Genomic DNA, 25,605 nt, shown 5'->3' with positions numbered 1-25,605 from the left:
GATAAAATTTCATTTCAAAAACTCTTAGTAAGCCCCATGGTATAGGCTCATTAGAACTGCAACAGGAAATAGAATGCTTGTCATCCCAATAATTCTTTCTTTGGCATCAATAGTATCAACTTCTCAGGAAAAGGTTATTAGGAATTTGAACTAGAAAGAGAAAAAAAACTACCGTAATTCAGAGATGAATAAAGCTTGCTTGATAGAGAATAATTCATCACCACAGAACAAAGCTAAGACAAGTTCTCTACACCAGTGTTCTCAAATTTTGGTGTACATCAGAATCATTTGGGGGTCTTGTTAAAACAGACTCCTGGGGCCCATCCCCCAGTTTCTGATTCAGTAGGTCTGGGCTAAAGACCAAGAACCTGCATTTCTAACAAGTTACCACGTGATGCTAATGCTGCAGATTTTGCAAACATACTTTGAGAACCACTGTTTTAAGGTGATTAAATATACATAAGGAGAAACTGTTTTCAAAGCTGTCAGAGAGATGAGGTCATACATCGTTCCCTGAAGCATCTTGGTTTCCAAGGCTAAATCCACTGGGAACTCAAATGTTGGCAGGACTGGTGTTTCCATCCAGGTTTCCTCCACCTCACAAAGAAGGCAGTTTCTGTGACAGCTGGTTTTCTCTGTTGAAAACCATAGAGAAACCAGAATTATGATGAATCTCACTTTTGAGCAACAATTGCAAGCTTTTCCCAATTTGGTAAACCCCAGATGTATGAATGCAGTGTTAAGTCCTTATTGTTAATTCTGCCATGTGCTGACTATTTATTTAAGCAGAATATCCCATGGAAGAAAATTCCCCAAAAGAGTCTCGTTGATGCTTGGCACAACTACTTGCTAAGTAAGAAAGATCTCTATGTCATACAGATTAAGCAAGAGTTACTTGAAAATGTTAAAAATGCCATGTTAGCTGTCACAGACATACTCTTTGATCATGTGTAGTAACAACAATTTTAACAAATTTATTGAGGGATAATTGACTTATTATACAATTCACCCATTTAAGATATAAAAAAAAAAAAAAAAAAGATATTCACTTCAATGGCATTTAAGATCTTCACAGAGTTGTGCAACCATCACAATTTAGAACATTTTAATAACCCCCGAAAAAACGCCATACCCATAGCCGTCATCCCCCAGTGCCATCATCACCAACACTAGTCTACTTCTGTCTCTACAGATTTGCCTATTCTGTTTTTTTTGTGTCCTGTCCTTTCATTTAACATAATATTTTAAAGATTCATCTCTGTTGTATCAAGTGTCTGTACTTCATTCCCTTTTATTGCAAATAATATACTATTGCGTGGATATGCCACATTTTATATATTCATTCTCAGTTGATGAACATTTATGTTGTTTCCACTTTCTGACTATTATGAATAATGCTGCCATAAACATTTGTGTACAAGTTTTTGTGTGGACATGGGTTTTAATTTATCTTATGTATTTACTTAGTGAAATTGCTGCATTATATGGTATGTTTAACTTTTTGATGAACTGCCAGACTGTTTTCCTAAAAGGCTGTATCATTTTACATTCCCACCATCAGTGTGTGAGGGTTCCAATTTCTCCACACCCTCACAACATTTGTTATTATCTTTTTTATTATAGCCATCCTAGTGGGTGTGAGATGGTACCTTATGGCTTTGATTTGCATTTCCCTAATGATAATGAGCATCTTTTCTTGTGCTTTTTGGCTATTTGTGGAACTGTCTATTCAGATTCTTTACCATTTTAAACTGGATTATTTGTCTTTTTATCATGCAGTTGTAAAAGGTTTTTTTTAATATCCTAGCTACAAGTTTCTTATCAGATATATGATTTGCAAGAATGTTCTCTCATCCTATGGGCTGTCTTTTCGCTTTCTTGGTAGTGTCCTTTTGAAGCACAAAAGCCTTTAATTTTGATGATGTCCAGTTTATCTATTTTTTTTCTTCTGTTGCTTGTGCTTTTGATGTCACAACTAAGAAACCATTGCCTAATCCAAGGTCATAAATATTTACACCTATGTTTTCTTCTGAGAATTTAGCCAGCACTTTGGGAGGCCAAGGCAGGCAGATCACCTGAGGTCGGGAGTTCGAGACCAGCCTGACCAACATGGAGAAACCCCGTCTCTACTAAAAATACAAAATTAGCCAGGTGTGGTGGTGCATACCTGTAATCCCAGCTACTCAGGAGGCTGAGGCAGGAGATTGGCTTGAACCCAGGAGACAGAGGTTGTGGTGAGCCAAGATCGCACCATTGCATTCCAGCCTGGGCAACAGGAGTGAAACTCTGTTAAAAAAAAAAAAAAAGTACAGTTTTGGCTCTTACATTTAGGTCTTTGATACATTTTGAGTTAATTTTTTTTTTTTTTTTTTTGAGACATAGTCTCACTCTGTCGCCAGGCCAAAGTGCAGTGGCACGGTCTCAGCTCACTGCAACCTCCACCTCCCAGGTTCAAGTGATTCTCCTGCCTCAGCCTCCCAAGTAGCTGGGACTACAAGTGTGCACCACCACGCCCAGCTAATTTTTGTATTTTTAGTAGAGATGGGGTTTCACCATGTTGGCCAGAATGGTCTCCATCTCTTGACCTCGGGATCCACCTGCCTTGGCCTCCCAAAGTGCTGGGATTACAGGTGTGAGCCACCACGCCTGGCCTTGAGTTAATTTTTGTATATGATGTCAAGTGTGAAGTAAGAGCCCAACATTCTTTTTTTTTCTTTTCTTTTCTTTTCTTTTCTTTTCTTTTTGACGGAGTTTTGCTCTTGTCGCCCAGGCTGGAGTACAATGGCACGATCTCGGCTCACTGCAACCTCCACCTCCTGGGTTCAAGCAATTCTCCTGCCTCAGCTTCCCAAGTAGCTGGGATTACAAGTGCCCACCACCACACCTGGCTAATCTTTTTGTATTTTTAGTAGAGACAGATTTCACCATGTTGGCCAGGCTGGTCTCAAACTCCTGACCTCAGATGATCCACCAGCCTTGGCCTCCCAAAGTGCTGGGATTACAGGCATGAGCCACCACGCCTGGCCCCAACTTCATTCTTTTGCATGTTGCTACCAGTTGTCACAGCATCGTTTGTTGAAAGACTACTCCTTACCCATTGAATGATTCTGGCAGCCTTGCTGAAAATCAGTTGACTACAATTGTGAGAGTTTTTTTCTGAATTTTCAATTTTATTCCATTAGCCTATATGTCTATCCTTATTCCAATGTCACACCATCTTGATTACTGCAGCTTTGAAGTAAGTTTTACAATCCAGTAGCATGACTCCTCCAACTTTGTTTTCCTTTTTCAAGATCGTTTTGGCTATTCCAGGTCCCTTGAACTTTCACATGAGTTTTAGAATGAGCTTGTCAGTTCCTGAAAAGAAGCCAGCTAAGATTTTGATAAGAATGGCATTGAACCTGAAGATCAATTTGGGGAATATTTACCTCTTAACAACATTAAGTCATCTGATCTATGAACATGTGGTGTTTTTCCACTTATTTGGATCTTCTTTAACTTTATCCAACAATATTTCATAGTTCTCAGAGAAGAAGTTTTATACTTCTTTTGTTAAACTAATTTTTAAGCAATCTATTCTTTCTGATACTATTGTAAATTGAATTGCTTTCTTAATTTTTGCTATGATTTAAATGTGTTCCCCAAAGTTCCTTTATTAGAAACTTATCCCCAATACAGCAGTGTTAAGCAGTGATTAGATCATGAGGACTCTGAGCTCATGAATGGGTTAATGTCATTGTCATATGAGTGATTTAGTTATTACAAGAGTGGGCTTCTTATAAAAGCAAGTTTGGGCCTCTCTTGCTGTCTTGCTCTCTTGCCCTCTCTTGCCTTTCTGCCCTCCACCATGGAATGAGGCAGTATAGAGGCCCTTGTCAGATACCGTATCATGCTCTTGGACTTCAGCCTCCAGAACCATAAGCCAAATAATTTATTTTCTTTATAAATTACCCAGTCTCAAGTAGTCTATTATAGCAGCACAAAACAGACTAAAACCATTTTCTCCCTTCTCATTACTACTGTATAGAAATACAGTTGATTTTTGTATCCTGCAATCTTGCCAAACTTGTTTATTGGTTTTAATAGTTTTTGAGTGAGTTCCCTAGTGTTTTGTATATACAAAATCATGTCACCTTCAAATAAAGATAAATTTACTTCTTCTTTTCCAATCTAGATGCTTTTATTTTTCTTACTTAATTGCCCTAGATAGAACCTACAACACAATGTTGAATAGATGTTATAAGAGCAGATCCTTGCCTTGTTCCTGATCTTAGAAGAAAGCATTCAGTCTTTCATCATTAACCATGATGTTAGCTGTCAACTTTTCATGGATATCTTCTATGGTTTGGCTGTGTCCCCACCCAGATCTCATCTTGAATTCTCATGTGTTGTGGGAGGGACCCAGTGGGAGGTAATTGAATCACGGGAGCAAATCTTTCCCGTGCTGTTCTCGTGACAGTGAATAAGTCTCACGAGATCTGATTGTTTTAAAAAAGAGGAGTTCCCCTGCACAAGCATTCTCTCTTTGCCTGCTGCCATCCATGTAAGGCGTGACTTGCCATGCCATGATTGTGAGGCTTCCCAGCCACGTGGAATTGTAAGTCCAATTAAACCTCTTTCTTTTGTAAATTGCCCAGTCTCGGGTATGTCTTGATCAGCAGCGTGAAAATGGACTCATACACTATCCCTTATCAGGTTGAGGAAGTTCTCTTCTATATTCCTAGTATGTGGATTGTTTCTCTCAAGAATTTTTAGGCCACTATTTGGATCAAGTGAAGGAAGACATAGAAAAATTAAATAAATCGTGGAAGACTAATATTGAACTTGAGAAAGAAAGTTTACTTTGATGGATTTTTGCTGATAATACTGCTACAAGAGTATGCAATAATTATTACCAATTTAAAGTTTGAGTTACTGTAATTCTCATAACTTGTTTAATGACCTATCCATTAGCCTTCTACAAGGAAAAATACACTTCCTTCTTCCACTTAACATTCTCTTATTTTTTCTGTAGGTCTCAGGAACTTGAGTATGATGCTAAGAAGTGTAAGGACAAGGGTTCTATCATAATGCACAATTTCAGTAGGTCACCCAGGATTCTGATAGGTCACCTAATACACTATAGCTTTAATAAGATTTGTCACTAGTGAAGGATGAGCAGGGAATCCTTATTCCCAAATATTTAAACTTATCTTCTCATCCAAAGAAAACACAGAACCATGCCCTTTCTCTGGGCAGGGAATTCCCAGTCACAGAGAAGTTTTCAGTGGTGAATTTGTGCACTCACCCATCAATACCTTCAAAAAAATATTCCTCTGAAGCCAGGAATTGCCTTTGGAAATGCCAGATGGCTTCTGATGGAAAAGATAAACTGAAAAATGCTCTGAGGGCTTCAGTCAGAGAGTGTGTGAAGGATCAAACAGCAAATCTAAAAAGAGGGTTTTAAGCAAAACATAATAAAGTCACATATATCATAATGGGAAATTTAATTTTATAAAAAAGAGAGAGGAGCTCCTAGCAAAGAACTTGGTGATAAAGAGAGAAGAGATTGACCATTCTCTAATGATCCCGCAATCCAGACATGGGATTTTGCAGAGGGTGATCTTTAAGAAATGCCTGTATATCTAGGCCTTATAGATTATAAGAAATCCAAGCCATTTCCACAGCAAATTCTTGCCGTTACTGCCATCAAGATCTCCATGAGAATAGGACAGAAAAATATCCAAAAGAGGCACAGGGAGAAGTTGATCAGTTCCAGCCATGTGATATGAAGAAGCCCTTGAGGACCAAGCAGGTCAGTGTCACTATCTAGGAACCTACAGCAGCACAGTACAGTGGAGCACAGAGAGAAAGACCTCAGCATAACTACAGAGTTAAGTCCACTGCAAGTGCACTGCAGGATGGCAAGACTTTCTTGGGTAGAGTGAGATCTGATACGGACTTTGAAAGTCAGGAAATGTATATACAGACTGCACAAAAGCTAAAGCTGAAGAACTGATCAAAAATGTCAAGCCAGGAAACCTTCCATACTCCTGCCATCTCAGCATGTTGTCAGTCATAAGGAAACACTCTCTATTCAGGCCATTATGCCACTGATGGTTTCAACATCAGGAAGCAGGCCTGGTTCATTTATACTGACTAGAATAACTAAAATCAAAGAAGTGACTAACTAAGATAGGAGTTACTATGTTATCTTTTGTATGAACAAGATCTTTAATACACTATTGTAAACAGCAGAGAACTCTAAACCACCTAATACGAAAGTGGGGAGAACCATTTAGCAATGATTGTGAGATACAACCCTTGGGCTGGCATGCATACATAACTCACTTCTATGGTACAGCCCCTTCTTCCACCTGAGAATCATTCACCTTCCACCTTCCTGAGAGACAACTAGCACCGGGACAAATCAAAGGACAGGAAACCGCATGCTAATTCTGCAGGAATCCTCTTCATGGCTTTAACTGATGCATCTCCTTTCTGTATTTTATGTACTTAACCATGTTCTTGGGTATATGTATTGGGTGACTAGTGCCCACATGAGGGTATGTTTTATGCACATTTATTTTCTGCACATTTAAAATGTTTCATAAAGAAAATTAGTTCACATACATGAGAAATTGCACATGTTACATATGCTTGTAACAGACCAATAGCTTGTGATAAAGCCACTGAGAACCAAGATCACTATGTAATATTAATGACAGTTTGTCCTGTTTGCGAGAAAAATATTTCTCCAACTTTTTAAGTTCAAAAGCATTTCATGAGTGTGTTACCATTTTGGTATTTAAATAGCAACCCCAAGAAATAAGTTATTTGTGTTTTGTATATTGTAATTCATTGTAAACTCTTGGAACACTTTTCAGCAAAGTAAAAAGCAAATGGTTTATATAATCAAGGCCTTTTGAAATAAAAACTATAAAAGAAGTTGTTCCAAAAATAGAGAAGGAGGGAATTCTCTCTAATACATTCTATGAGGTCAGTATTATCCTGATACCAAAACCAGATAAGGACACAACAAAAAAAGAAAAATATAGACCAATATCCCTGATAAATATAGACTCAAAAATCCCCCAACAAAATGCTAGCAAACTAATTCAATGGTACATCAAAAAGATAATATAATATAAAGATAATATCAAAAAGACAATATCAAGTGGGTTTTATCCAGGGATGCAAGGATGATTTAACGTATGCAAATCAATAAATGTGATACATCACATAAACAGATTTAAGGACAAAAATCATATGATCATCTCAATAGACTCAGAAAAGCATTGATAAAATTCAGCACCCCTTCATGATAAAAACCCTCAACAAATTAGGCATAGAAGGAACATATCTCAAAATAACAAAGCCCATGTAAGATAACCTCACAGCCAACATTACATTGAATGAGGAAAAGTTGAAAACATTTCCTCAAAAATCTGGAAGAAAACAAGGATGCCCGCTTTTACCACCTGTCTTCAACATAGTACTAGAGTCCTAGCCAGAGCAATCAAGCAAGAGAAAGAAGTAAAAGGCATACAGTTTGAAAAAGATGAAGTCAAATTATTCCTGTTTATTGATGATATGGTATAGTATGATATATCCAAAAAATAAAATTTAAAACTTCACCAAAAACGCTTAAATTTGATAAATGAATTTAGAAAGTTGCAGAATACAAAATCAACATACGAAAATCAGTAGCATTTCTAGATATTGATAATGATCTAGCTGAGAATGAAATTAAGAAGGTAAACCCATTTATAATAGCTACCAAAAAAAAAAAAATACCTGGCCGGGCGCAGTGACTCACACCTGTAATCCTCACACTTTGGGAGGCCACGATGGGTGGATTGCCTGAGCTCAGGAGTTCGAGACCAGCCTGGGCAACATGGCAAAACCCTGTCTCTACTAAAAATACAAAAAATTAGCCAGATGTGGTGGTGCTTGCCTGTGATCCCAGCTACTTGGGAGGCTGAAGCTGGAGAACTGCTTGAACCCAGGAGGCAGAGGTTGCAATGACCCAAGATTGTGCCACTGCACTCCAGCCTGGGCGACAGAGCAAGACTCTGTCTCAAAAAACAAACGAACAAAAAAAACCCAATACCTAGGAATATATTTAACCAAGGAAGTGAAAGATCTCTACAAAAAAAACTACAAAACACTGAAGAAAGAAATTGTGAATGACAGAAATAAATGGAAAAACATCCCATGCCCATGGATAAGAAGAATTACTCTCAATAAAATGACCATACTGTCCAGAGCAATCCGCAGATTCAATTAAACCCTAAAAAATACCAACATCACTTTTCACAGAATTAGAAAAAGCAATCCTAAAATTATGTGGAACCAAAAAAGACCCCAAATAGCCAATGCAATCCTAAGAAAAAAGAAAAAAGCTGGAAGCATCACATTATCTGACATCAATTATATTACAAGGCTATAGTAGCCTTGTAATAAATGAAGTGCTGACATCAAATTATATTGCAAGGCTATAGTAATGAAAACAGCATGGCACTGTTATAAAAATAAATACATAGATCAATGGAACAAAATAGAAAACCCAGAAATAAAGCCACATATTTGCAGCCAACCAGTCTTTGGCAAAGTCAACAAGAGCATACAATAGGAAAAAGACAGCTCTTTCAGTAAATGGTGGTGGGAAAATTGGATTGCCATTTGCAGAAGAATGAAACTGGATCCCTATCTCTCACTATATACAAAAACCAACTAAAGATGAACTAAAGACTTAAAAATAAGACCTGAAACTATAAAAATACTAGAAGAAAACCAAGGGAAACTCTTCTTGACATTGGTCTAGGCAAAGAATTAATGACTAAGACCTCAAAAGCACAGGCAACAAAAAATAGGCAAATGGGACTTAATTAATCAAAGAAGCTTCTGCTCGGCAAAAGAAATAATCAGCAGAATAAATGAATAATCTGCAGAATGGGAGAAAATACTTGCGAACTATGCATCTGACAGGGGACTAATATCCACAATACACAAGGAACTCAACAACAATAACAAAGAAAAGAGATAATCCAATTAAAAAACAGGCAAAGGGACATAAATAGACATGTTTCAAAAGACATACAAATGGCTAACAGGTATATGAAAAATACTCAACATCACTAATCATCAGAGAAATGCAAACTAAAACCACAATGAGATATTATCATACCCCAGTTAGAATACCTATTACTAAAAAGTAAAAAAATAACAAATGTGAGTGAAGATGCAGAGAAAAGGGAATACACATTTCCACTCTTTGTGGGAATGTAAATTAGTGCAACCTCCATGGAAAACAGTATTAAAAAAAATTTTTTTTGAGGCATGATCTCACTCTGTCACCCAGGCTGGATTGCAGTGGCACAATCACAGCTCACTGCAATCGCAAATTTCTGGGCTCAAACAATTCACCTGCCTCGACCTCCTGAAGTGCTGGGATTACAGGCATGAGCCACCATGCCGGGCAGAGATTTCACAAAGAAGTAAAAAGAACTATCATTTGATCCAGCAGTCTCACTACTAGGTATCTACCCAAAGGAAAGGAATCAATATATCAAAAAGATAATTGCACTCATATGTTTATCACAACACTGTTCACAGTAGCAAAGACATGGAATCGACCTACATGTCCATCAATGGATGACTAGATAAAGAAAATGTCATATATATACACAGTTGAATACTATATTCGACCATAAAAATATATAAAATCATGTCTCTTGCAGCAACGTAGATGGCACTGGAGACCACTGTCTTAATTGAAACAAGTAAGACACAGAAAGGCAAATATCACATGTTCTCACTCAGAAGGGAGAGCTAAATATTATGTACACATGAATGTAGAGAAAGGGATGGTAGACAATGGAGACTCAGAGGGGTGAGAAGGTGGGAAGGGGATGGATGATAAAAAAAAAATTACTTAATGAGCACAGTGTACATTATTCAGGTGATGGAAACCCTAAAAGCTGTGACTCAACCACTAATGCAGTCTACACATGTAACAAAATTACTTTTACCCCATAAATTTATACAGAAAAGAGTGTCCACCCAAAAAAAAATATAAAGAAATTGATGCTGGAAAGGTTAAGTGAATTATACTTAGCCACACAGTAACACAACTAGAAGTAGAACTAAGCTCCAAACGTGATGGCCCTATTGCATAGCTGTTCCTTCTAGACCTTTACACCTTTATAGTTAGTACCATAATACATCCTCACTTAAAGGAACAGGCATATGAACACCATCTTTTCCCAAGTTGGCCACAGAAGGGTGTGATCCAAGGCCATGGCCCTAGACCAGGTTGGGACACCTCCCTGCCCAACAGCATTACATACACACACACACATACACACACACACACACACACACACAGAATAAGGCTTGTTTGGACAGAACGGTGTTGATAGCTAGTGGAGGGCTAAGGGGAGGGCTGCTGTTAACAGTTATGCAGGATGTCCACTGAATAACCCATGGGGGAGCCATTCACATTGTAGATATTATAGGCTGTGTATTTATCATGACAGCTTTCTGGCACATTAAAAGTCCCTTGAAGAGGAGACACCTTTTTCTATCTCACACGAAGGCTCCATATGGGTTGGGGAGGGACAAGGCCAGCAAGAACAGGAATGGGGTAGGTAGGGTAGGGTAGGATCAGTGAAAGAACCAAATTGATGTAGGAAATGGCCAGGCCTGGGCGTAATCATCAAGGCTGAGGTTGGTTCCAGAAAAGGGTCAGAAGAGGCTGCTGAGTGAATGAGATGAAGAAAGGGAGACAATAAATGGAGCCAATTTTCTGAAAAGTTGGCTTGTGAGTGCTTGCAAAGAAATGAAATAGTGGCTGGAAAAGTAGCTGCCATCAAGGGAAGATCTTTGTTTTGGTTTTATTTTTAAGGATGGAATATAGTAATGCTTAATTGTATGATGATGGGAATATCAAGGAAACAGAGATCAATAACGCAGAAAGAGACAATGGAGGGGCTGAAAGTAAAGTCCACAAGAATGTGAAACAGGACAGAAGAAGTAAGGAAGGGGAGACAGCAGCTTCATAAATAGAGTGAATGTTGAGGGACTTCCCTCTTACCTAATATTTCATCCTGCTTGTGAGTCATGAGAACCATAGCTGTCCACAGATATTTGGTGAACAGATCTACCAAACAATATCTATAAAAAGATGTATACCCAATCAAGACAGAATAAGTACAAAAACACAGGACACCAACCTCTGAGGAGCTGAAGGAGAAAATTAGGATGAAATTATGAAAGATCCTCATTCAACATACTTTTTTTTTCTTTCAACTTTCAGGTGGTTTTTGCTCTTACAGACTTTGTGATAGAAAATCTTGGAAAACAGTTTATAGAGACACCACCTGTGGACCTGCCTACCCTGTATCAAGACATGTCATGCAACACTCCCCTGGTATTCATCCTAAGCACAGGCTCAGATCCCATGGGTGCATTTCAGAGGTTTGCCCGGGAAAGTGGATATTCAGAACGGTAAGTTCATGTTGTGCAGTTTTAATAATGCAAATGCATATGAACATCTCTTTGTTAAAATTTGCCTTTGTTCTTCCCCTTGTAGAGCATAAATTCTTACATTCAGGTATCACTTACTTCATAAATTTAAGATATGTTAATAGTTAGCTATTGTTAAAACAGGGTCAAAAGTCATAAACGTAGCTGTAAATTTTATTTAAGCAAAGGAGAAATTGCTTAAAATATTAAAGTTTAATAATCTAGTGGAATAATTATTGAAATTTGTTTGGTATTTAAGACAGGATTTTAACATAACCAAAAAGGTACTGCAGTTTACTCTCTATAATCAAATGTACAAAAAAAGAGCTCTTCATGTTCTATTATTAATCTCTTCTTTTTCATGAGTCTTCACTCTTCTGGGTAATAGGGACAAGGGGGCTGTTTAAACTTGCCCATTTACACTATTTTCTTCTGACTTAAATGTCTCCTTTATAGTAAGCTGATTTGGTTTTTTTTAATGAAAGTTCAGTCTTCCTGACTCCTTTTTCTATCCCTAATCCTCTCCAAGATGTCATCCAGGTAGGTAAAAAAGTATGCAAGACCACACAATGGCAGAGGAGAATAGGGGTCTCAGATCCACGAGGTAGCCTCCAGCTCTGATGGGTTCCTTCATGGAGTGGCTGGTCTGGCCTGGTCCCTGGACGTGGAATTAAGGATGGATTCCATTTCTTCATTTGGAGTTCATGTTCTGTATTAGTCAGCAGTCTCCAGAGAAATAGAACTGATAGGATGTGTATGTGTGTGTGCGTGTGTGTGTGTGTGTATGAAGTTGCAAGATTTACAGGCAACAACTGGAAACTCAGCACAGCTGATGTGTAGTTCCAGTCTGAGTCCAAAAGCCTGAGAGCCAGGAGAGCTGATGGTATAAGTGCCAGTTCAAAACTCAGCAGGCTTGAGACACAAGAAGAGCCAATGTTTCAGTCTGAGTCTAAAGGCCAGAAAAAAACCGATGTTCCTTCTTAATAGTCAGGCAGGAGAAGTTCTCTCTTATTCAGCCTTTTTATTCTATTCAGGTCTTCAATTGATTAGCTAAGTCCCGCTCACTTAGCTTAGGAAGGGCAATTTGCTTTACTCCATCTATTAATTGAAATGCTAATCTCAGCCAGAAACACCCTTACAGATATATCCAGAATAATGTTTGACCAAATATGTAAATATCTCATGCCTCAGACAAGTTGACACACAAAATTAATCATCAAATGATCCTAAACATTTGCCTTTGGTTCTGAAATCTCAACAAAGTATTACTACAGACTTATTTGGAGTTTCTGTGAATCAGTAAGAAAAAGAAAACAACCCAAAGGAGTAAAGTCAAAAAATACAAACAGAATTATCAGAAAAGGAAAACTAAATGCCCAATGAGCATACAAAAAGATGTCCAACCTTACTAGTAATTTGGAAACAACAAATTAAAACCATGAAAAGATGCCATTTCACACCTATCCAACTGGCAAAATGGTAGCAAAGATATGGAGCTATGGAAACAATTCATACTGCAAGGGGAGTAAAAAGTAAGCAAAAATTATTTGGCAGTATATATTAAAGTCGGAGGGCATCTTCAATAGCTCAACAATTCACTACTGAATTTGCATCATAGAGAAAAAATCAATCATATTTGTATAAGAAGCCACATTCAAGTCCTTTTTTTATAATTTCAACTTTTAGACTTCTGTGATATTTCATTTTCTGTTCCTGCATTAATTCATTTAAGATAATGGCCTCCCACTGCATCCATGTTGCTGCAAAGAACATATTATTCTTTTTTATGACTGCATAGCATTCCATGGTGTATATATACATTTCCTTTATCCAATCCACTGTTGATGAGTACCTACCTAAGTTGATTCTGTATCGTTGCTACTGTGAATAGTGTCAAGAACATTTACAGAAACATTGTTTGTAATAATAAAAGTTGGAAATAACCTAAATTTCCAACTAGAAAATGAGTATATAAATTGATATATTCATAAAATGTAATATAATACACTATGGCCATGAAAATGAATAAACTAGAATAATAATGTCTATCAATATGACTATGTCACACAAACTAATATTGAGCAAAAAAATTACATTTCAGAAGAACTTAAATATTCAAGAAGTAGAATAAAATATGTAAAATTATTAAACAAGCAAATAATTGCATGTATTATTTAGGAATTCATATTTTTTTAAAAAGTGTAAAGAAAGGTAGAGAAATTATATGAAATCCAGAATAGAAGTGACCTTGGGAGTGGAGGTTAGGTAATGAGAGAGAAGTAAACAAGGAAAGGCAGACTGAAGGCTCAGATCATGTAGATAATGTTTTATTTCTTAAGCTGGGTTGTGGATACATGAATATGCGTTGTATTAACTTCATCGCTTTTGTGACTCTTAACTATTTCATAATAATTTTTAAAGTAAAGGTAGAATTCAAGATGACAATTAGAAAATTAGGAAGGTTATTAATCAGTAGCTAATGAGTGCTAATTTCTTGTTCAGGAGGAAAAAAGAAGTATAGAATCACTATATTCCCTTAGGAAAATTCGTGGTTTCATGTAAGTGTTAAAATTTTAGGGGAAAAGACTAAAAGGATAAATGATCTGTAGTTTCCAAACAAGCAGAGGAGAAAAAGGATATACAGTCGAATATTTCCATCCAAAAGCAGATAGGAATAAAGAAAATCAAAAATGAAGTATAGTAAACCAAAAAGTCAAACTAGAGAGTAGAAATTAATGCAAATACCTAAATAGGTATCAATATCTCACCTAAGAACAAATAAAAGTGATCAAGTTAGATTTCAAAAACAATTTTTATTTATATGCTATTTAGAAACCACATGTACAATACAAAAACAATACAGAAGGTAGAAAATAAAGAAATTCAAAAGATATATGCCATGCAAATACTAATGAAAAGAGAGCTAGTAACAGTTCCAATGTATATCACAAAACAGAGTTTGAAGCAAAAGATTTTATTAAGGATTAAAAGGAAAACTACATGGTATACAAAACAATCCACAAAGAAGAGACACCAATTGTGAAACTGTACACAACTAACAACAAATGTTGAATTTATAAAGCAAAAAATGGAGAAATTTATACAAGAAAAAATTGATAAATCAACATTAATATGGAAAATTTTAACACATCCGATAGAAACTGTCATGAAGCAAACAAAAGTTGCAAAATGGGTAAAAATATAAAATATTCAGACAGTGAAATTAAGAACTTTGATTTCTATACTTAACAAATATAACAAGTGCAAGATTTTCAAGTATCCATGGAACATTTACAAAAATTAGCCATGCATTTAGAAAGACACATATTTCTAAAAGAAGACAGATATTTTCTCTGACCACAATAAAATCTTGGGAATCTATCTTAAAACATTATTTTTTAAACATTTTGGGAAACAAAAAAATGCACTTCTGCACATCCATGTGTTAAAGGGAAAACAAAATGGGAATTTCCGTAAGTGGAAGTAGATGACAAAAACAATATTACATATAAAAACCTGTAGGATGTAGTAATGTGGCACTTAGAGGTAAATTGATGCATATTTGTGGACTTCTCATTCCAGTAATAACAAACTAAGGACTCAGATCAATATTTCCACTAAGAACACCTAGAAAACATAGACAAAATATTTAAGGAAATATATGTTTGAAGGTCTGGAGAATTAATAAAATAGTGAAGAATATTTAGGAGGAAAGAAAAACCTAGAGCAGTGAGCCCAGCACTCATGGCCATTTTTTTCCTAGAAGCACCAGAGGAGGAGGCTAAGGGGCTGTGAAGTGAGCCAGACTTTTTGATTGCTTCAAAGGACAAAGGAGACAAAATAAGAACCCAAAGCCCACTAAGTAGGAGGGGAGGCTGGTAAACCCCCTTACTTTAGGTTTGCACTCCAAGGAGATTTATCAAAACAAATAATGCCAGGTAAGAAATAAATGGTTTGTGGAAGAGGTTAAGATGATCCCTGACTACTAGTATCTCTGGATGCCTGCCAGAAAACATAAATCTTATCTGGGGGAACAGAAAATTTTAGCTGCACAAGGTAATGTATACAAGAGAACCCCGGACTACATGTTTAAAAACCAAGAAAAACAGTGTCTATTAGAAACAGAGCACAGAGTATCCTGATAATGGATATATGACATTAATTTTAAGATAACTTTAAAATTTTCAAGGAAATAAAAAATTGAGAAAATTGGCAGACAATTTAAATTACTTCAAATAAAATTCTAGAATGTAAAAATATAACTGAGCCAGGCACAGTGGCTTATGCCTGTAATCTCAGCACTTTGGGAGTCTACGTAGGAAGATCACTTGAGCCCAGGAGTTTGAGACCAGAGTGGACAACATAGTGAGACCCCATCATTACAAAAAAGTTAGCCAGGTGGAGTGCTGCACACCTGTAGTCCCAGCTACTCAGAAGGCTGAAGTAAGAGGATCACCTGAGCCCAGGAGCTTGAGACTGCAGTGAGCCATGTTCATGCTACTGCACTCCAGCCTGAGTAACAAAGTGAGATCCTGTGTCAAAAAAAAATGTATATATATAGATACACATATTTATAAGCATATATATATATATAACTGAAAGTAAGAATTCAATATATCAATTTGATGAATTGAAAGTATAAAGAGACAAAACAATAGAAAAGATGGAAGAGAAGATAAGAGGCAGAGATACAGTGACAAGATCTATTAAAGTGTAATTTGAGTCCCAGAAGGAGAGAAGAGTGCAGAATATTTTAATAAACAATGGCTGAGAATTTTCCAAAACAAAAGACATCAATCCACAGATTATATAAACTCTACTAAACCCCAAGCATAATAAATGCAAAGAAAATTCTCTACCTAGACCCATTACAGTGAATTGTGGGGGGAAGAAAAGAACATATTAAAAACAGATTAATTTCAAAGATGCAACAAATATGCCATTGACTGATTTCTCTGCAGAAATAATGAAATCTGGAAGACATATATTCTAAGTGTGGAAAGCAAATTACTGTCAAAACTTCTCTTAAAAAATAAAGTCAACATTAAGCCTCTTTTAGACAAAGAAGAAATTGAAAATGGAAACCCAAAAATAAATTAAGCAGAATAATGGAGGAACTATATCAAAACTTGTGAGATGCTCCTAAATCCAGAATTAGTGGGAAATGTATAGGCTTAAATATATATGTTATATAAAAAACTACCTAAACTTAGTAATTAAATTCTACTAGAATTTAAAAAATAAAAATAAGAGCAAGAATTAATGACTTAGGAAACACACAATAGACAGGATCCAAAAGACCAAAAGCTGACTTTTTAAACTTAATAAAACTAAAAAATTCCTGCTGAAACTGATTAAATAGAGAGAGAGAGTCTAAAAATATTTATCAAAATGAATAAGGGAATATCATTGCAGATCAGCAGACATTAAAATGAGTGTATTATTAAAAAAAAACTTTTGCCAATGAATTTGAAAATTTTAGTGAAATTTAAAGTTCCTCAAAAAACGTAACTTTTAAAATTGATAAGCATAAATAGCATTTCTGAATAGTCCAATAATTTTAAAAGAAATTTATTATTAAAAACCCTCCCACAATAAAAGCATAAAAAATAAAATACTTCAAGACAAATATAATAAAAGATATGCAAGATCTCACCACAGAAAAGTATATATTACTGAAGGAAATCAAAAATACCTAAATAAAGGATGGATATGCCATATTTATTAAGTGGAAGACTCAATATTGTAAAGATATCAGTTCTCCTCAAGTTGATCTATATATTCAATGCCACCAAATCAAAATACCATTTGGTGTTTTGGGTGGAAATTGACAAGATACTTCTAAAACTTATATATAAATGCAAGGACCAAGAATAACCAAGCCAGGTGTTATATCAGCAATGGCAGAGTAGAAATTCCAAAAATCTATCTCTACACATGTAAGGAAAATCTATGTGCTATGGTGAGTTGAGTCAGATATCTGGGCCAGTGTGACTCAGTGAGTTTGGAGCACAGGTGCAAAACTCTACTTGTTATATAACCTGTTCGTGTAAATTCATACTTGGCTCCCAGCCACTATTGTCTGTAAAAGGTACAATTGCCCTGCTGATGCTGTACATATGGTTCACACCCAGAAAGAGAGAGTGGAGATGCTGACCCTGTAAGGGAGAGCCATGGGGACGGCAGGCGCTGCGGATCCAGCCGCTGAGAAGGGCTGCAGCCAGAGCGGGCAACCAAGATAAAGACAGAGCAGCCAGAGAATAAAAGCCATATTTTACATGCCTATGGCCCCCTGAGTGTTCTTTCAGCTATCTGCCATCCGTCCACCCACTCCCCTCAGACCTCAGCATGGGCTGGAACCTGACACTTGGCGTGACAACACAAAAATAACAGTCTGGCAAAAACTGTCCTAATCAACTTTATCAAAACTCTGGAAAATAACCAAAGGTTTCAGCAACCAAGTGAATGCTTAATAAAGAAAAAGCAGCTGAATCTAGACAGGAGAGCTTTGTGGCATTTTAACTTACCCCAACCCTCATTCTCTAGCTTAGCAATGGTGTGAGTTCCTGGTGCCATAGTGAACAGAAAATATCTTGTTCTTGGGGGATTGTAGTTGTTTGTTTTGGCCTGTCTGGTGGCTCTTTGAAGGACTAGCTCACAGGTCTTAATTTTATTTAATCTAACTAGGAATGCTCCAGTAGAGAGGTACTACCCTGGAAGATTTTGTCAAAATTATATAAAGGCAAATGTATGAGCCACTGCCTCCTGGCCCAAGGGATAACAGTTGAGGCAACTAGCAGACAAAGCAGAAAGCCTGGGAGGAAAGATGAGAGTAAGATGCTTTGGGAAACAAAAGCTTTGAAAATCTCCTACATATTTTTGGGAATCCAGAAGGACACACTCATGCTCAAGGTTGAGTGTGTACTCACAAAAGACATGAGAAGAACTAAGCTCTAACCTCTGGCTAACCTTCAGGCTTGGCCCAACCAGGAAGTGAAGGCTAAGGCAGATTTGTAAACTGCCCAGCTGAGTGTTGAAGTCATACCCCAAGGCACACACAGAGCCCATCTGCAAAACCTGGGAAATTTTTGTTGTTGTTTCAGACATTTAATGAAATCTCTGTTGAATTACTAGCTGAACACTAAACTGATTGAATAGAGACATACAACAAAAAATACTGACCTTACAAAATTAGTTTATAAAAGTCTTTAAACAAACCAAAGACAGCAACAAGAAACCCTGGGAAGTGGGGACAGTCTAATTTCCAGAGTTGTGACATTATAATATTCTAAATGTCTGCTTTTCAACAACAAAAAATACAAAGCATCCAAAGACATAAGAAATTATGACCCATTCAAAAACAATAAAAACTGACCCTAATGAATGCCAGACGTTGGGCTTACTAGACAAAAACTTTAAATCAAATATTTTAAATGTGCTCATACAGTTAAAGGAAACATGAACAAATAACTAAAGGAAAACATGAGAATGATGACTCACCAAAATAGAGAACATCAATGAGATAGAATTTATTAAAAGGAAACAAGTAGAACTTTTGGAGATAAAAAGTACAATAATTAAAATGAAAAATATACAAAAGGGACACAACAATAGATGTTAAGAAACAGAAGAAAATATCACAAACATGCAGATAGGTCTATTGAGATAACTCAATTTGGTGAGCAAAAATAAAAAAATACAAACAGAACCTGCCAGGTGTAGTGGCTCACACCTGTAACCCCAGCACTGTAGGAGGCCAAGGTGGAAGGATCATGTGAAGCTAGGAGTTACAGACCAGCCTAGGCAACAAGGTAAGACCCTGCCTCTACAAAAAATAATAATAATAATAATTAGCCTGGCATGGTGGCATGAGCCTGTAGTCCCAGCTACTTCGAAGGCTGAGGCAGGAAGATTGCTTGAGCCCAGGACTTTGAGGTTCCAGTGATCTAAGATCATGCCACTGCACTGTAGCCTATGTGGCAGAGCAAGATCCTCTGTCAAAAAAAAAAAAAAAAAAAATGGGGGCCTAGCGTGGTGGCTCACACCTGTAATCCCAGTACTTTGGGAGGCCAAGGTAGGTGGATCACCAGAGGTCAGGAGTTTGAGACCAGCTTGCCCAACATGGAGAAATCCTGTCTCTACTAAAAGTACAAAATTTGCCGGGTGTAGTGGTATATGCCTGTAATCCCAGATACTCAGGAGACTGAAGCAGGAGAACCACGTGAACCTGGGAGGCAGAGTTTGCAGTGAGCTGAGATTGCACCATTGCACTCTAGCCTGGGCAACAAGAACAAAACTCAGTCTCAAAAAAAAAAAACAAAAAGAAGTTAACAGAACCTAAGATACCTGAGAGATACCATCGACCATACCAACATACACTAATGGAAATCTGAGAAGAGGAGAGAGAAGGGGAAAGAAAGAATATTTGAAGAAATAATGGTCCATACTTCCCAAATTGATGAAAGGTATGAATCTACACATCCAAAGACCTTAATGAATTCTAAGTAGGATAAACTCAAAGACAGCTATACCAAGACACGCTATAATCAAACTATCAAAAGACAAGACAAAGAAATAATCCTGAAAGCAGCAAGAGAGAAGTGAATTTTAACAGATAAGAGATTCTCAGTAAAATTAATGGCTGATTCTCATCAGAATCCATGATGTCAGAGGCAATGGAATGGCATATTCAAAGTGCTGTGGGGGAAAGAGGGACTGTTAACCAAGAATTCTATATCTGGCAAAATGATCCTTCAAAAATGAAGAAAAATTTAAGATATTCCCAGATAAACAAAAACTGAGAAGGTCTGTCACTAGTAGAACTGCCCTACAAGAAATACTAAAAGGAGTTGTTCAGACTAAAATGAAAGGACACTAGACAGTAAACTGAATTCACACAAAGAAATAAATAACCCAAGTAAGTGTAACTACATAGGTAAATATATGTCACTAAGAATATACTTTTGGCTTATAATTTCTCTTTTCATTTTGTATATAATTAAAAAGGCAAAAGCATAAAACAATAATTATAAATATATGTTGGTCATGCAGTGTATAAAAATACAGTTTGTGACACAATAACAACACAAGAGAGGGCAGAGCTATGTAGTAGCAAATTTTTTATACAACTGAAACTAAGCTGGTATTATTTCAAATTTAAATTTTTATGAATTCAGATGTCAATTGTAGTCCATGACGTGATCACTATGAAAACAACTAAAAATATATACAATATAGTAAAAGAAATCAGCAGAGAATCAAAATCAATATCTAACTAACAAAAAGAAGGCAGTGATTGAGGAATTGAGGAACAAAAAGGATATGACATGTAAAAAAATCAGAGAAGTAAATTCTTCCTTATTAGTAATTATATTAAATGCAAATGGATTAAAGTCTCCAATTTAAAGACAGAGATTGGCAGAATGGATTTCAAACACACACACACACACACACACACACACACACACACACAATTCAGTTACATGCTGCCTACAAGAGATTCACGTTAGATCCAACCAGTGACTAAAAGAGCTGAAGTGGCTATAATAATATCAGGAAAAAAATAGACTTCAAGACGAAAGTTGTTACAAAAGACAGGGATATAATTTAATGATAAGACAATCATCAAAAAGACATAACAATTGTAAATACATATGCACCTAACAACCAAGTCCCAAAATATATAAATTAAAAACTGACAGAATTGAAGGCAGAGATAGTTCAATGAAAACAGTTGGAAATTTCAATGTCCCATCTTTAATAAGGGATAGAACAATTACAAAAAATAAATAAGGTAATAGAAGACTTCAACAACATTAAAGCTAATATTAATAGATTTGGCAGATGTATATAGAACACTGTACCCAATAATATCAGAATAAACATTCTTCTCAAGTACACATAGTACATTCTCCTGGATAGTTTATATGTCAGGCCACAAAACAAGTCTCAATAAACTTAAAAAGATTGAGCCATAAAAAGCATCCTTTCAAACACTAAAGGAATAAAATTACAAATAAATAACAGAAGGAAATATGGACAATTCACAAATATATGGAAATAAAATCGTACACTTTTAAGAAATCACAAGGGAAATTAGAAAATACTTTATTCATTTTTTTAAAACTTCAACTTTTACCTTAGATTCAGGTTTCTTAACACGTGCATATTGCATGTTGCTGAAGTTTGGATACAAATGATCCTATCACTGAAGTAGTGAGCATAATACCCAATAGTTAGTTTTTCAACCCTCTCTTCCTCCCCTATCTGGTAGTCTCCAGTGTCCATTTTTCCAGTCTTTATGTCCATGTGTACCCATTGTTTAGGTTCCCCTTATAAATGAGAACATGCAGTATTTAGTTTTCTGTTTCTGTGTTAATTTAGTTATAATAATGACCTCCAGCTGCATCCATGTTGCTGCAAAGGACCTGATTATATTCCTTTATGTGGTTGCATCATATTCCATGGTTTATAGTGCCACATTTTCTTTATCCAATCCACCATGATGACAGAATCTAGGTTGACTGCATATCTTTGCTATTGTGAATCTTTGCTATTGTGAATACTGCAAGTGCATGTGTCTTCTTAGTAGAACAATTGATTTTCTTTTGGATATATACCCATTAATGGGAATGGTGGATTGAATGGTAATTCCATTTTAAGTTATTTCATAAATCTCCAAACTGCTTTTTAAAGTGGCTGAATTAGTTTACATTGTGAATAAATGCACAGTTTATACACCAACAGTGTATAAGTGTTCCGTTTTCAATGCAGCCTCACCAGCATCTGTTAATTTTTGACTTTTTAATAATAGCCATTCTGACTGGTGTGAAATGGTATCTCATTGTGGTTTTTATTTGCATTTCTCTGATGATTAGTCATGTTGAGAATTTTTATATGCTTTTGGACGCCTGTATGTCTTCTTTTGAGAAGTGTCTATTCATATCTTTTGTCCACTTTTTAATGGAGTTGTTTTTTGCTTGTTGAATTAACTTTCTTATAGATTCTGAAAATTAGACTTTTTCAGATACATATTTTCTCCCATTCTGTAGGTTGTGTTTACCCTGTTGATAGTTTCTTTTTCTGCTCAAAAGGTCTTCCACTTAATTTGGTCCCATATATCAACTTTTGGTTTTGTTGCAATTGCTTTGGAGGACTTAATCATAAATTCTTTTCCAAGGCTGAGGTCTAAAATGGTGTTTCCTAGGTTATCTTCTAAGATTTTTATAGTTTGAGGTCTTACATTTAAATCTTTAATCCATCTGGAGTTAATTTTGGTATATAGTGAAACATAAGAGTCCAGTTTCATTCTTCTGCATATAGCTAGTCAGCTATCCTAACACCATTTATTAAATAGAGAATCTTTTCCCCATTGTTTATTAGTGTCAACTTTGTCAAAGATGAGATGACTGTAGGTGTGCAGCTTTATTTCTGGGGTCTCTATTCTATTCTATTGGTCTGTGTGTCTGTTTTTGTACCAGTACCATGCTGCTTTGGTTACTGTAGCCTTATAGTACAGTTTGGAGTTGGGTAATATAATGCCCCAGCTTTGTTCTTTTTACACGGGATTGCTTTGGCCATTCAGATTCTTTTTTGGTTATATATGAATTTTAGAATAGTTTTGCAATGATATGGGTAGTTTGATAGGAATAGCGTTAAATTTGTATATTGCTTTGGGCAGTATGGTCATTTTAACAGTATTGATTCTTCAAGTGAATTAGCATAGAATGTTTTTCCATTTGTTTGTGTCGTTTATGATTTCTCCTGGTGGTATTTTGCAGTTCTCCTTGTAGAGATCTTTCACCTCCTTGGTTAGATGTATTATTCTTTTTGTGGCTATTGTAAGTGCCATTCCTTTCTTGATTTAGCTCTCAGTTTAAATGTTATAGTTGTATAGAAATGCTATTGATTTTTGTGCATTGATTTTATATCCTGAAACTTACTGAAGACATTTATCAGTTTTCTAGTTATAAAATCAAATGGTTGGAGAAGAAAGATTGTTTGAGTTCTTCTTTTCCTATTTGGATGTCTTTTATTTTTTTCTCTTGCCTGATTGCTTTGGCTATGATTTCCAGTACTATGTTAAAAAGGAGTGATGAGGGTAGGAATCCTTGTCTTGTTCCAGTTCTCAAGGAGAATGGTTCCAGCTTTTTCTCATTCAGTATGATGTTGGCTGTGGATCTGTCATAGGTGATTCTTAATATTTTGAAGTATGTCCCTTCAATGCCTAGTTTCTTTTTTAATAATTTTTGTCATGAAGAAATGTTGGATTTTATCAAAAGCGTTTTCTGTGTCTATTGAGATGATCATATGCTTTTTTATTTTAATTCAGTTTTTGTGGTGAGTCACATTTGCTGATTTGTGTATGTTGAACCAACATTGCATCCCAGGAATGAAGCCTACTTGGTCATGGTGAATTAACTTTTTAATATGCTGCTGGGTTCACTTTCCTAGTATTTTGTTGAGAATTTTCGCATCTATGTTCATCATAGATATTGGCCTGACGTTTTCATTTTTGTTGTGTCTGTGCCAGATATTGGTATCAGGATGATGCTGACTTCACAGAATGAGTTAGAGAGGAGTCCTTCCTTTTTTGATTTTTTGGAATAGTTTCAGTAGGATTGGTACCAGCTATTGTTTGTATATCTGGTAGAATTCCACTGTGAATCTTTCTGGTCCAGGGCTTTGCTTGGTAGGATTTTTATTCCCAATTCAATTTCATTACTCATTATTGGTCTGTTCAGGATTTCTGTTTTTTCCCGGTTCAATCTTGGGAGTGTCTTGGGTGTGTCTCCAGAAATTGATCCATTTCCTCTAGACTTTTCATGTTTCAGTGCATAGAGTTATTAATAATAGTCTCTGAGGATCTTTTGTATTTCTGTAGGATTGGTTGTGATATCACCTTTGTCATTTCTGATTGTGTTTATTTGGATCTTCTCTCTTTTTTCTTTGTTAATATAGTTAGTGGTCTATCAATCTTGTTTATCCTTTCAAAAAACAAACTGTTTTATTAATTCTTTTATTTTTGCTGTTCAAGGTTTATTGGGGGTTTTAGTTGGTATGACACTTGGATAGTTGGTTGTATTGTTTATATGTAGATCTTTTCACATTATATTGTAATGTACACTATTGACATATATAGATCACAAAATAAGATCCTTTGGAACAATTATGCACGAGACATATGATACTGGATTTATACACTGGATCCCAGGATGTGACTGATTGGGAAAGAATGTTGGACTAGAAATGTCCAGTGAAGGAGCCGGGAAGTTATATAAGACACACTAAACATCCATCTGGCTCAAGGGGCAACTGCAGCATGTGCAGCATTGGCAGTGGTGCCTCAGAGGTGGTAGAACTATTTCATACTGACCAGTTTAGGACTACACAAGATTAGTACCATCTAGCATCAGGATATAGCTGTAGGATTTTACAAACCATTCCTATGTCCAACTTCAGGAATTGATGTTTTTCCCAGTGGATCTTAAAATATTACTGCTTTGATCACAGATCAGATAAAAAGGACAACATGCACAACCTCCAACTAAAATCCTATTGTAGCCTAGACAGTGAAATGATCTGACATCAGAAGACTTTAAAATTGCAGGTCTTCTAGTTCTAGATCCTTGAGGAATCTCCACACTGTCTTCCACAATGGTTGAACTAGTTTACAGTCCCACCAACAGTGTAAAAGTGTTCCTGTTTCTCCACCTCCTCTCCAGCACCTGTTGTTTCCTGACTTTTTAATGATACCATTTGACCCAGCCATCCCATTACTGGGTATATACCCAAAGGATTATAAATCATGCTGCTATAAAGGCACATGCACACATATGTTTATTGCAGCACTATTGACAATAGCAAAGACTTGGAACCAACCCAAATGTCCATCAATGATAGACTGGATTAAGAAAATGTGGCACATATACACCGTGGAATACTATGCAGCCATGTAAAAGGATGAGTTCATGTCCTTTGTAGGGACATGGATGAAGCTGGAAACCATCATTCTCAGCAAACTGTTGCAAGGACAAAAAAACCAAACACCGCATGTTCTCACTCATAGGTGGGAATTGAACAATGAGAGCACTTGAA

General features: G+C 36.2%; 1 protein-coding gene across 1 annotated transcript in view; it reads left to right on the top strand.

Moving 5' to 3' along the window:
• Positions 1-25,605, top strand: part of DNAH6 (dynein axonemal heavy chain 6) — a 364,719-nt gene that overhangs the window by 296,576 nt on the left and 42,538 nt on the right. The window contains exon 64 of the mRNA XM_063695744.1: positions 11,300-11,490. Within this exon, the coding sequence (XP_063551814.1) occupies positions 11,300-11,490 (191 nt within the window). The remainder of the gene's footprint in view (positions 1-11,299; positions 11,491-25,605) is intronic.

This window comes from Gorilla gorilla, chromosome 12, assembly GCF_029281585.2.
Source record: "Gorilla gorilla gorilla isolate KB3781 chromosome 12, NHGRI_mGorGor1-v2.1_pri, whole genome shotgun sequence".
In the NCBI taxonomy this organism is placed as follows: Eukaryota; Metazoa; Chordata; class Mammalia; order Primates; family Hominidae; genus Gorilla; species Gorilla gorilla.
Note: the sequence above shows the minus strand (reverse complement) of the source record. Positions and strands in the feature narration are given on the sequence as shown.